The sequence below is a fragment of the Branchiostoma belcheri genome, unplaced genomic scaffold (assembly GCF_001625305.1).
Source record: "Branchiostoma belcheri isolate BF01 breed outbred unplaced genomic scaffold, Haploidv18h27 scaffold203, whole genome shotgun sequence".
Taxonomy (NCBI): domain Eukaryota; kingdom Metazoa; phylum Chordata; class Leptocardii; order Amphioxiformes; family Branchiostomatidae; genus Branchiostoma; species Branchiostoma belcheri.
The window spans coordinates 235,761-248,534 of record NW_017803525.1 but is presented as its reverse complement, the minus strand read 5'-3'; the positions used below and the strand labels follow the sequence as shown (position 1 = coordinate 248,534).

Genomic DNA, 12,774 nt, shown 5'->3' with positions numbered 1-12,774 from the left:
CCCCCATGTCAAAAAAAGCCCGGTCTAGGTAGGGTTAACTTCCAGTGTACGTAAGTATAAAATTCCCAGTAGTTACAACTATGTCCTCAGATGTTGTTGTTTTTTTTCGTTCTTAATTATATGTCACAAGTATAGTGTTTTATAGTCCTATTCATTAATTCTTTATTTCAGGTAAAAACCCATATAACATGTACAATACATCATTAAAATAATACAAAAACACTACAGACATACAAGTAAAACAGGAAGAAACCTAAAAGCATAACAAATGGTAGGTCTTCCGAAAGAATGAATTCCTGTAGAAGGCATCGGAATGAATTAAGCGACAGATTGTTGCGTTATTGGAGGAAAATAACCTTTTTAGAAAAGAATAACAAATTCTCCTCCTCTTGGTTTCAAAAGTGTCAATATAGTTACAGACAAACATTTCACTCGCGCTGCAACGCCGAGGCAGATTCATTATGATTCTAAAACAATTGTTACAAGCCACTCTGCACTTATACAAAACACCAGAGCTTACAGAGCTCCATAACTGAGCGCCATATAGCTGGGCGCAATACGTCATAAACAGGTGTCTCTTAACAGATGGAGAGCAACAGAAAAATTTGCGGTTGATACTGTTTGCACGACTATAAAGACTCTTCAGCATAGCAAGTACACAATCATCGTCACTTAATGTGGTATTTAGGTGTATACCCAAATAGACAAATGAGTTTACATACTTCAGGTTGGTACCGTATAGACTTACGGGTGGCAATGGAAGCTGAAGTGGCAAACGAGTACATGGGAAATACATACAGAAAGTCTTATTAGTATTAAACAATATGTCATTACCAAGGCCAACCACTTCACAAATCCCAACCAATCTCTGTAGAGATTTAATGCTAGGGCAAATCAGACATACGTCGTCGGCATAAAACAGGTGGTTGGTGATGGACCCACCTACATAACAGCCCACCTTGGCATTGTTTAAGCTTACACTCAAATCATCTATGTATACATTAAAAAGATATGGGGACAGTTAACTACTCTGTCGTACTCTGTTAGTAACGGAGAAGCTCGGTGAAAGGACTGTACCCCATCTCACAAACATTCTTTGATTCGTATACCAAGAAACCAAGAATCGAACTAGATATAGCGGAACATTTCTGTCGATCAACTTTCTAAACAGTGTCCAGTGGTTTACGCGATCAAAGTATTATCGAACAAAGTAAATTTATAGAATTTCCTAATTAATTATGCAAATTAGCTGTTCCAGGATTGCATAGCCACATTTAGTGAAAATATGCCCAATTCCCAATTCAAAGAACCTTTGGGGAAAATATATATCTATTTGGGGATTTATAGTGCCTTTCCACATACTTTTACGTTCGTTCAACCCGGAAGTATGTACACCCCTCTGTAAGACGCCTAGAAAAAAAATGGAACAGCCCAAAAATACCTAAGCAACAGTCAAGGCAAGCCTGCAGAACACTGAAAGGGGTGTCCGAGGGCCGCAAAAGGTTTCATTGTTTTCATGTTCGCAGCTGATTCTCTGGTGAGCTGATTCGCTGGTTCGCAGCTGATTTTGGGCATACGTTTTGCTATTAAGCCGCATATGATGTACGTTATTTTGTTTTTATTACTACGTGAAGGAGGTCATGACCTTTGGACGGAGTATTGTGGGAAGTCGTGAGTATCGTGTTCGCAGCTAGATCACAGGGTTCCCATTGTTTAATTCTATACGTCGTGCAGGCATGCCCTTGGTAATGCACGTATTTTTATTTTTACCGTAGCTGTTTTCGTGGTCAATTTAATATTTCAAAAGCACCCCTAAATTTTAGAGGCACATGGGCCCGGCCGACAAAAAAAAAAAAAAAAACGTTTAGTTTTGAATAGCGGGGGGGGGGCCTTCAGGCAGATACGGATATTGGTTGTTGATTAAAACAGCTGTTTCGTCGACTGTAGTCGAAGTGGTGAGCCGTTCTCCAATGTGTTTGCAGTAAAAAGTCAGTGATGTCTTCGCTGTATTTCTTTGTAATTGGGCATGTGGTGTGTCGGTATATCCGTGATGTGCACGTTGTTTTCCTTTCACCGCAGCAGGTTTTATATTGAGTTAAATTCATATTTCTGAAACACCCCTATTTCTGTAATTCTGTGGAATATGGCTTAAGTAGCTGTGTGATAGGCGAGGTTTTGTAAGCAGATACTCGGTGGTTGTGCATAATCGTTTGCGAGTATCTGTTTGGGTTGTGACTTCTTGTGACTGTGATTGTGACTGATTGGCACCTACTACGATACCTTATCAAATAAATGATGTGTAAATGAAACATATTGTCATGAAATATGACTTTGTTTATCTGTTTAGATTGTCGTGTTGTTGATTATATGTATTTGCAAAATATAAAACTTCACGGAGAATGGTCGCCTATGGACACTTGTTGCCTTCGACGAGAAGGCTATGAAATCGTCTTGGCACTGTTTGGCAGATTATGCACGATAAATTTGGAAGGCATGGTCCGAGGTTCACGATTTTTGGCAGGCAGGTTGTCTTAGTGATTTTCAAAAGTAATGCTCCTCCCTGTTTCAGTGTCCGCAGATCCTATTAAAGTTTCCTTGCCTCAGATTTTGAATTCGACTTCTTAGGTAAATCCTGTGTGAAAATTACAAATATGACACAAGTGATATGTTGGCTTGTTTAATGCACAGAACTTCCGAACAATGGCATGTTCATTGCTTTTGCAGACATTGACGAATGTGTAACAGACAGTGATGGGTGTGACCAGATCTGCACCAACGTCCTGGGAAGTTACAACTGTTCCTGCCGACTAGGTTTCGCGTTGAAGGCAGATGGCCATGGTTGTGAAGGTGCAAAGATTTCGGATAGATTCATAGAATCTGATATAGAAGGGATTCTTTGCATTCCAAGAGTTGTATAAAAAACACGTCATTCTTGCCACAGTATTTTGAAGTTTCTTTACTACAATCTTTGCATTCGTTTTCCCCGATAATGCTGGGGTCACATTTCCAACCCGGGGCCTGGCCGGGTAGTCTTATGGAACCAAAAGTTTGATATAAAAGACAACAAAGCAAAAAAAGTTGAAAAAATTAATAACGGGAACTATTTGCGTATATTATTAATATAAATTGTTGATTTTTCGTTAATCGAAACAGCCCGGTTGGGCCCCGGTTTGGAAATGTGACCTCAGCATAACTCCTGTTTGAAAGTTGCAATATGTGATATGGCAGATGTTCTAAGGTGCTTTGTTGGTTAATTTCTATGTATAGTAATAGACAGAAATGTTTTTCTCGGTTTTGTAGACATTAACGAATGTGCAACAGACATTGGAGGGTGTGGCCAGATCTGCACCAACGTCCTGGGAAGTTACATCTGTTCCTGCCGACCGGGTTTCGCGTTGAAGGTAGACGGCCATGGTTGTGAAGGTGGGGAGATTTCGGATAGATTCATAGAATCTGATATAGATGGAATTCTTTGCGTTCCAATAGTTGTATCTAAAAAAACACGTCATTCTTGCCACAGTATTTTGAAGGTTCTTTACTCCAATATTTGCATTCGTCTTCCCTGATAATTCCTGTGTGAAAGTTGCAATATGTGATATGGCAGATGTTGTGAGGTGCTTTGTTGGTTAATTTGTATGTATAATCCTAGACAGAAATGTTTTTCTCGGTTTTGCAGACATTAACGAATGTGCAACAGACAGCGGAGGGTGTGGCCAGATCTGCACCAACTTGCTGGGAAGTTACAACTGTTCCTGCCGACAGGGCTTCGTGTTGATGAAAGACGGTCATAGTTGTGAAGGTGAGGAGCTTTTCGTATGTTACAATTCTTTTTTCACATGCAGGTACCAATGAATTTCTCTTTGGCAATCTTACTCTCACAGTTAAAGTTGCAAATGTGGGACTTAAAGGGAGATCTTCACGTCTTCGCCTATATGAAAAGAAGCAAGTGGCAAAAAACTCTATTACCAGCAATGTTGGCCAATTGGTGCCTTCTTTTTCACTAGTGTGCGGCCACTGCCAGGGCGGGGACGTCAACTGTGACCCGATCTCGGGTGTGTGCTCAGCTGGATGTCAGGCTGGGTGGAAAACCCAGCGCTGCACTCAAGGTACGTACGGTGTACAATCATCAACATAGCTTTGTACTGAAGGTACTGCGCACGGTCATCGATATAGCGTTGTACTGAAGGTACGGTGTACGGGCATCAGCACAGCTTTTACTGCAGGTACGATGTACGGTCATCAACGTAGCTTTGTACTGAAGGTACGGTGTACGGGCATCAACGTAGCTTTGTACTGAAGGTACGGTGTACGGGCATCAACGTAGCTTTGTACAGAAGACGGTGTACGGTCATCAGCATAGACTTGAAGAGAAGATACGTTAAGTTAAGCCGGGGTCAAGTGTTGACTGTACTCATCGAAAAGCAGGAGCTAGGGGTATTTTCCCAGTACAATGGACCTGTAAATACTGTACATGGCGCCTGTCTTTTTCGTCACGACTAATGGAAGATTAGCTCAACTTTTTATTGACTTCATGTTGCTAAACTGCTTCGAGATCACTTGCACTTGCACTTTTTCCGCAGCTGTGGACCCACCTGTAAACCTAGCCGTTACTGACGTCACGGAAGGAGGGTTCAATGTCACGTGGTCTCCATCCCGTGACCCTGACCTTCAGGGGTACCGTGTCGTGGTGCTGAGGCTGGACCTGACGACAGCTGTCAATCACAGCACGGACCGGGCGTCATGCATGGTGGCCGGGCTGCCATCGGAAACTGATTACGTCATCGAGGTGACGTCACTGGTCCTGTCGGAGGGTCGGAGGTCACAGAGCGAGGAGGCGATCATGCGCGCAGCCACTGGTACGGAGTGCTTTGTTCCTTGTTATTAGCGGCCATATAAATTGAATTATATCTTAACAGAGACCATTATTGCAAAGTTTTGTCTCATTTGGATAGGTACAAGTAACTATGGTATAGTTTATGAAAAATAACAAGGTACATTTATCTCGTTTTAAATTATTTCATAATTCCATCAGGTATTATCTAGTTCTATGCCTATAAGCTTAGCATCAGACACGATTCGAGATAGTCTCGTATGCAAGAACGTAGAATTGCCCCAGGCAAGTTTCTGGATACGCGTGGTCTATCCAGAAGGTTTATGGATAGACAACGGATCTGGAAACTGATTTTAACCGTGCATTTCCAGGAGCGCGTTCCTCCACAGACCTGCAGTTCGTTGAAGTGACCGACTTCATGCTGGTCTTCACCTGGGTGCCTCCCGACGCGGCTGTGACCGGGTACCGCATCATGTACGGGCAGGGGGAGGCGACGGAGCGGCTCATCCCCTCCCCGGGTCCCGGCGCTAGATCTGCAGTCATCACGGGGCTCCAGCCCGACACGATATACAAGGTAGCGATCACTACAATCGGAGTTTACCGAGAGAGCTCGCCTCTAGTTGGACAGAGCAGGACAGGTGAGTTACTGAGTGGTCCTTGACTAGCATATATATACCAATATGCTTGCAGCTCGTTTAGTGGCCTCAAGACCGTGTCATTGGAAGAGCAGCATCTAAGCCAAAATTTAACTAGCAAAAAAAGATGTTACAAAAGTTATGAATGGATAAATGAATGGATGAATGAATGTCTCTCTCTGTATATATATATATATAGACACACACATATACGCACATACACACACACACACACACACACACACATATATATATATATATATATATATATATATATACAGAGAGAGAGAGAGAGTCAGTCTAAATAAAGGCCATTCATTCATTTATCCATTCATCCATCCGTTCATTCATTCATTCATTCATTCATATTGTCCTTGTTGTCGTGGCTATGATATATTCCCTTGATTGTTTCCCCTTCTAGCGCCTGTGCCGACAACACCGAGTCCAGCTACTACCACTCGGCGGACCAGTCGGATGACTACCGTCCTTTCCACAAGCTCGTCCTCTTCAAGCACTCCGGCGAAGACGTCGGAGTCTGCAGGAGACCAGATATCGTCTGACGACGGTAAGTGTTTATCAGCGATGCTTTTAGAGTAAAACCTAACGCTCGTAGAGTAAAACCAGCGCCCCCAGAGTAAAACTAGCTCCCCCAAAGTAAAACCAGCTCCCACCCTATCAGAGTAAAAATAGCGCCCCTAGAAAAAAGAAAACAGCACCCCACAGTAAAACTAGCGCCCCTAGAGTAAAACCAGCACCCCCAGAGTAAAACCAGCTCCCCAAGAGTAAACCTAGCGCCCCTAGATAGAGTAAAACCAGCTCCTCCAGAATAAAACCAGCTCCCTCAGAGTAAAACTAGCACTCCCAGAGTAAAACCAGCACACCCCTAGTAAAACCAGCTCCCCCAGAGTAAACCTAGCGCCCCTAGAGTAAAACCAGCTCCTCCAGAGTAAAACCAGCACTCCCAGAGTAAAACCAGCACCTCAGAGTAAAACCAGCTCCATCAGAGTAAAACCAGCACTCCCAGAATAAAACCAGAACCCCCAGAGTAAAACCAGCTCCCCCAGAGTAAAACCAGCACACCCAGAGTAAAAGCAGCACTCCCAGAGTAAAACCAGAACCCCCAGAGTAAAACCAGCTCCCCCAGAGTAAAATCAGCACCCCAAGAGTAAAACCAGCTCCCCCAGAGTAAAACCAGCTCCTCCAGAGTAAAACCAGCACTCCCAGAGTAAAACCAGCTCCTCTAGAGTAAAACTAGCGCCCCTAGAGTAAAACCAGCACTCCCAGAGTAAAACCAGCTCCCCCAGAGTAAAACCAGCTCCATCAGAGTAAAACCAGCTCCCCCAGAGTAAAACCAGCTCCATCAGAGTAAAATCAGCTCCCTCAGAGTAAAACCAGCTCCATCAGAGTAAAACCAGCACCCCTAGAGTAAAACCAACTCCCCCAGAGTAAAACCATCACTCCCAGAGTAAAACCAGCTCTCCCAGAGTAAAACTAGCGCCCCTAGAGTAAGGCCTTGTGTGGCAAAGGCCTTAGAGTATTACATACAGAGATTAATGTATCAATCTGTTCTCTCAGATGACGCTGGAAGCGACAGTGATTACTATTATTACAGTGATTCCTATTATGACTCGGAACCAGAGCCGCCGATTCCTACAACAGAGTCCAACGAAGCTGGTAAGTTGGTGATTTACTTCCATGAAAAACGTATTCCTTCTTGTTCAGGCCTATTTGTAAACACATTAGAGCCATGTGTTTACTTGATGAAGAATGAAACAAAATGTAGTAAGGTAACATTTGGAAAGGAAATGCATAATGTTTATCTTCACATAGTTAATAGTAAAGCTTAACAAACTACTGCTCTGTCTACTTTTTACTTAAATACATTCATATGCGTTCACTACAGGGTATCATTTACCATGGTAACAGTCTTCTGGTCAGAGTGATATTTTTTTTTAGTAGTAGAAGAAGAAATGGACCAACAAAGATAGAAATAATAACATCCCTTCTGCTTCATGTTTTCTGTACAGCAAGCAGCAAATCACCGGATGACGTCAGGCAAACGTCATCATATCAGGTTTGCAGCTTTCGAGAACATTTACTAGTTCATCATGGAAGATATGTAGAAGATGAAGTTGTTCATGCCAGTAGCTTTGCAAATTTCAGTCATATTGTACATTGACTCAATTCTACCCTGAAGACAGTATCGATGGTATTTGTGCAACATGTTTCTCTCCAAATCCATAGGGTGTTTTTAAAATTTTGTCTTGGCCAAGTCAGCTTTAAAGACTAATTGTCATCATCTCCAAAACATGTGTACTCAATATTGATAACAAGCAATTTCATTGCAAGCAGCCACCTTATATTGCTCAATGTGTACTAATATCTGTTGTTCCAATGATTGAAGCCTGTAGAGGTGATGACAACAGCTGCTGTGGAAGAGACAGAGGTACGCACAAAGCTCCTTAATTACAATTAAGGTGTAACAACTTGACAGTTAAGATACGCTTCATGCTTAATTATCCACACAGGTAAATGCCACCAGCAGCAGCCATCATAAAATTCACTGAAGTCTAAATTACAACTGAAGGACTAGCCTAAAGATTCATGAATAAATAAAAGAAGTAAAAGTACAGAAAACCTTACGTTTTTTAAATATCTATCAATCTATGACAATCAATCGAGATCTTTATTTACTATCACATACATATTCATGTACACATACATATTCATGTACAGATACAGATTCATGTACAGATACAGATCTAGATTGTCCGAGTATTGACCGTGTCAATTCCTACACCCCGTGTAAATTATATTTGCAACATCTGTAGCAAGATTTGTATTCGTGTGACAAACGTAGACATTTATTGCCCGAAAAACATCACCGTCATAATCTCGTTTCTTCATCAGTAGTTGGATATCAGATAAATGATGTTAGTCTGGTTCAATGATCACTGCCATATGCACAGATTCCAACAATTTTGAGAACAAAAATGAAACATGTAAACACACACAGATATTGTGCTCCAGTTAAAAAAAAAAGCAAACATAGTGAGTATACAAATACAATCCAGTTCTGATTTTCAAAGTTTTGATAAGTTCTAATTTTGCTAATGACCTAATGGTCTTATGCAGGAGGAAAAGGCACTGGGCATGCTCCAGTCCATCACAAGCGCGCTGGATGAGGTCGACATGTCCGACCCGGCAACTCTGGAGTCTGTGGGAGGATGTAAGTACAGGATACACCAGTTCTAGAGTCACAGAGAGAAGATCTTTCTTTCTCTACCAAGAGATGTCATACGAGCAAAGGGTAAACTGGGTAACGGAACAACGAATGAACCAAATATGACTAATAGATTAGCCATATAATCCATTTCAAACAAGCGTATAAGTACTATAAGTATGGCCATGACATATTTTGTTACAACATTGTGTTCTTTAATTCTTTCCTTTCAAAGCTCTATTGGAGTCCGTTGGCGCACTGCTCGAAGGACCAAAGGAAGATGCGGAAGAGAAACCGGGTGATGATGGCCTCAGTTCTGCCCCCGCGGAGGACGAGAGTCTCTCTCCAGAGGAGCGCCTTCAAAAGGCTGAACAAAAGAAACAAGAGAATGATGCTAAGGTAGGAGTAAGTCATTACGCTTTGCTCAACACCCTCCAACACTGTATCAACTCAATTCAAATGTTTGTTTTACCTGAGCATACATGAATTACTATTGCCATTGACTTGTATGGACAGCTGTGAAATTTAATGAATGTCCCAAGGGTATGCATATGAAAATAGGATCTTTGGAATGAGGTTTCCCTATGTTGTTAATATTATGGTAAATTAAACAACCTTTAGCGACCTGTTAACCATTAGTACACCTGATAATTTCAGATTACAGGAACCACTATTATAGCAACAATAGCTTATCGTCATAGGTAAATAACTGTAATCACTTTACATACAGAGACGCAATATTGTCCAGGAAAGCCGCCGGGTTCTGGAGAAGATGGAAAATGCCATGATCAAGACCCTGAAGCCTGGTGACCCGCCTGTGTCGCTCACAAAAGGCGGAGTCACCCTGAGTGCTCAAAAGATTTTGGGCTCTGAGTTTGGGGGCCAGACCGTGCAGACAGAGGAAGGATGCTTCCAGCTTCCGTCTCAAGCCGCACTTTTCTCCGAATTCGAACATGCGCCGCAAAGTGTCACTGTTAAAGTAGGTGCCAGTGTCCTGCTCTAGTCATCAATGATCCCTTCCCTTCATTTCCATGGTGGCAGGGTTATTAAAGTAATGTAAATGATGTAAATCGATTTTAAGCCAGATCGCTGTTTTCTTCAGATAACCTACTGGTATTGTCCTATAGATGTCATTGACCTCTTTTGTTTCAAGGGTAATAATGGTAGTTCCAGTTCTTCCATTCGTCGTGTTTATGACCATAAAATTTATACATACAACATGGGTTTCTTGTCTTTCAGATGAAGCAGTTTGAACAAAACCCGTTCACCTGGGGCTCCGGGGAACACCAGGTCCGGTCATCGGTCGTAGAGCTGTCACTTCAACAGGAGAACAACGAAGTAATGACCTTCCGCAACCTCACCGAGGATTTCATCATCACCATTCCAGGCAATCCCAATAACAAGCCGGCGACAAAGATCATAACCATCCCTTCGGCCGGAAAAAGAAGCGCCAGGTATCATTTCTACAACCTTACCACCATGGCAGAGGGATTCCTGGTCACCATCATACCGTTAAACGCAAGCGTAGTGTACCGCGTGTCGGGTAGACGCGGGGGCCGCCCTGACGACCAGAACTACAACGTGTCCATGGAGACGTACCTTCTTCCCGAGCAGTGTTCCCTAACTAAAAGCCTGGGGGGCGATGAAGGCGACACGGACAAGACAAAGGCAACAATGTTCATCCAAGGGGAGGAGGATCCGGGAGAATACTACGTCAAAGTTCAGGTTCTAGGTCAGCATTTTGCCATTCCCTTTAATGCTACAATGCATTAATGCTTGACATACTAGATAGGATCGGTGGAAGCTGTTTGCACCTAATGACAATGATACATGATGGTTAACATATCTTTTGTTGTGAACAAAAAATGTCTGCGTGAAGACTTTTATGGATAATTATAGAATTGGTTAGATACCGAAAAACCACACCAAGACACTACAATAGTAACATTTGATTTGTCGCCCCTACTAATATAAGGGATTATGTCGAATATGTGTATATGTATTATTTGAACGGAAATCGGGATCTGATAAAAAGAGAATATTTCTATACTTTGACTATATATTTTGTAATTGCCTTATTTAGTCAACAGGTACCACTGGAAATATAACAGTCGCCTTTGTAAGCACATGTCTAATTTCTATAAATGCACACTTTTACCACTTACTGATGCTGTTTCCATTTTTCAGGTCCAGTGACCGAGTGTGGCTTCGAAAACAAGTCTGACCCTGGGGATGCCCGTGACTTCTTCGCCTACGAGATCCAGTGGGCCCGTCTGAAGTGTCTCTACTGGAACGAGACCCTGGAAGCCTGGATGACAGACGGTTGTGCGGTACGTAACGTCACAGTAACTGTTCTTCCTGTTGGTCCATATTCGGGTAGAAACTAAAATTATTGTGTAAGCAGTCCATAGCACAAACGACCTGTATATCTGGAGAAGTAACCGCGAAAATAGCGTCAATGAAAGCACTTCGACCAGTTCCAGGTTTACAGTAATATTTAAATGCGAGAGGAAGTAAGTTTAAGTAAAATTTAAGTAAAATTCAATTCAATATTTAATATTTAAGAATAAAATGTGTCAAAATGTGATAATGACATCACATGTATTTTGCCGTTCCCCACAGATTAGCAACCAGTCTAGTATCAACAGCACCATCTGCCACTGTAACCATCTAACAGCGTTCGGGAGTGACTTCACCATGCCGCCCAACGCCATGGACTTTGGGAAGTTGGAGTTCAGCGATCAACGGTGCGGTTTCGACAACCGTTTGCGTGGTGTTCCGTTTGTTCGGACTCGCAATGGCCCCTTTACAAGTGATCGGGGAATTCAAGAAGAAGGTACATTTATAATTACCCATTGATAAGATGTGCAAATACTAGTGTAGCAAATCAGTGAGGCCAGATAATGTATATTGTAATATTCGTGAGCATTTTCGACATAATGTATTAAACCAACACAGATTAACTTTCATGCCAATATGTAATATATAAAGTTGTGTTAATTTCTACCCATTCATTGCTACATGAATTGTTATACTGAATAAAGGTCAATGTGAAATGAGAATGAGAAACCGATGGGGCCAGATAATGTAAATCGTAACATTCATGACCATTCGATCTTTCTTTCGTGACTATGTGGAGTACCTGTTATCCCTAAACATTCGTGGTGAACACCACCCGTGTTTATCATACTTACATCCGCAGAACGGGGAACTTTATTGCTTTTGCTCTATGTCTTCTTTGTCCGGTAAAAAGATAAGTTCAATGTTGGTTACTGGTGCTGTAGCAGAAACCATGTGGTGTAGGGTTACATACGCGAATGCCCGATCCTAAAACTTAAACCCATTCAGGCTTAGAAGCAGATAGGCACAGCTCTGGATACGTTAGTATTTTTTATTTAAATGTAGCCTCTGTATGATTCTCTTTCAATTTCACTTTAATAGCGAGCACAGCGAAGAAGTCCAGCGTATTATAACGTTACGTGATGTTTTATTGCTGTTTAGGTTTTTGCACGAGGCAGCCAGGTGACGCTGACCTTCAGCAAAGCGGAACATCTGGGTACCGTGGAGCATGAAAACACCACGACTACCGAAAGTTGGGCCACGTTCTAACATGAATGTGTGTTTGTCGCATGAAAACTGATTAACTTGTATGTGTGTACGTACTTGATCGACTGCTATGGGAACGGTGAGTGAGCGAGTGAGTGTGTTTGCGTGTGTGTGTGTGTGTGTGTGTGTGTGTGTGTGTGTTTATTTTGTGTGTGTGTGTGTGTGTGTGTGTGTGTTTGTGTATGTGTGCGTACGTGCGTGTGTTCTCATAAATGCTTACGTACGTACGTGCGTGTGTACAGGTGTGTGTGCGTGCGTGCGTGCGTGTACAACATGTATGTGTGTTTGTGTGTGTATGTTTGTGTGTGGGTGCTTGTGAGCGTGCGTCCGCGTGTACGTATTTGTGCTTGCGTTCCTGTGTACATGTGTGTGTTCGTGTTTGTGTGAGTGTGTGTGTGTGTGTGTGTGTGTGTGTGTGTGCGCGCGTGTGTATCCGTGTGCGTGTGTGTAAATGTCTGTGCGTGCGCGCGCGAGCATGC

General features: G+C 42.5%; 1 protein-coding gene and 1 pseudogene across 1 annotated transcript in view; both read left to right on the top strand.

The window, feature by feature from the left end:
• LOC109469448 (signal peptide, CUB and EGF-like domain-containing protein 3) overlaps positions 1-7,389 on the top strand; it is a 9,639-nt gene extending 2,250 nt beyond the window's left edge. Inside the window, exons 2-9 of the mRNA XM_019767968.1 lie at positions 3,301-3,423; positions 3,677-3,799; positions 4,005-4,106; positions 4,581-4,856; positions 5,203-5,469; positions 5,888-6,031; positions 7,042-7,140; positions 7,370-7,389. Coding sequence (XP_019623527.1) covers positions 3,301-3,423; positions 3,677-3,799; positions 4,005-4,106; positions 4,581-4,856; positions 5,203-5,469; positions 5,888-6,031; positions 7,042-7,140; positions 7,370-7,389 — 1,154 coding nt within the window. The remainder of the gene's footprint in view (positions 1-3,300; positions 3,424-3,676; positions 3,800-4,004; positions 4,107-4,580; positions 4,857-5,202; positions 5,470-5,887; positions 6,032-7,041; positions 7,141-7,369) is intronic.
• Positions 7,390-7,513: 124 nt separating this feature from the next.
• On the top strand, positions 7,514-12,298 carry LOC109469447 (annotated as a pseudogene).
• Positions 12,299-12,774: the final 476 nt, after the last annotated feature.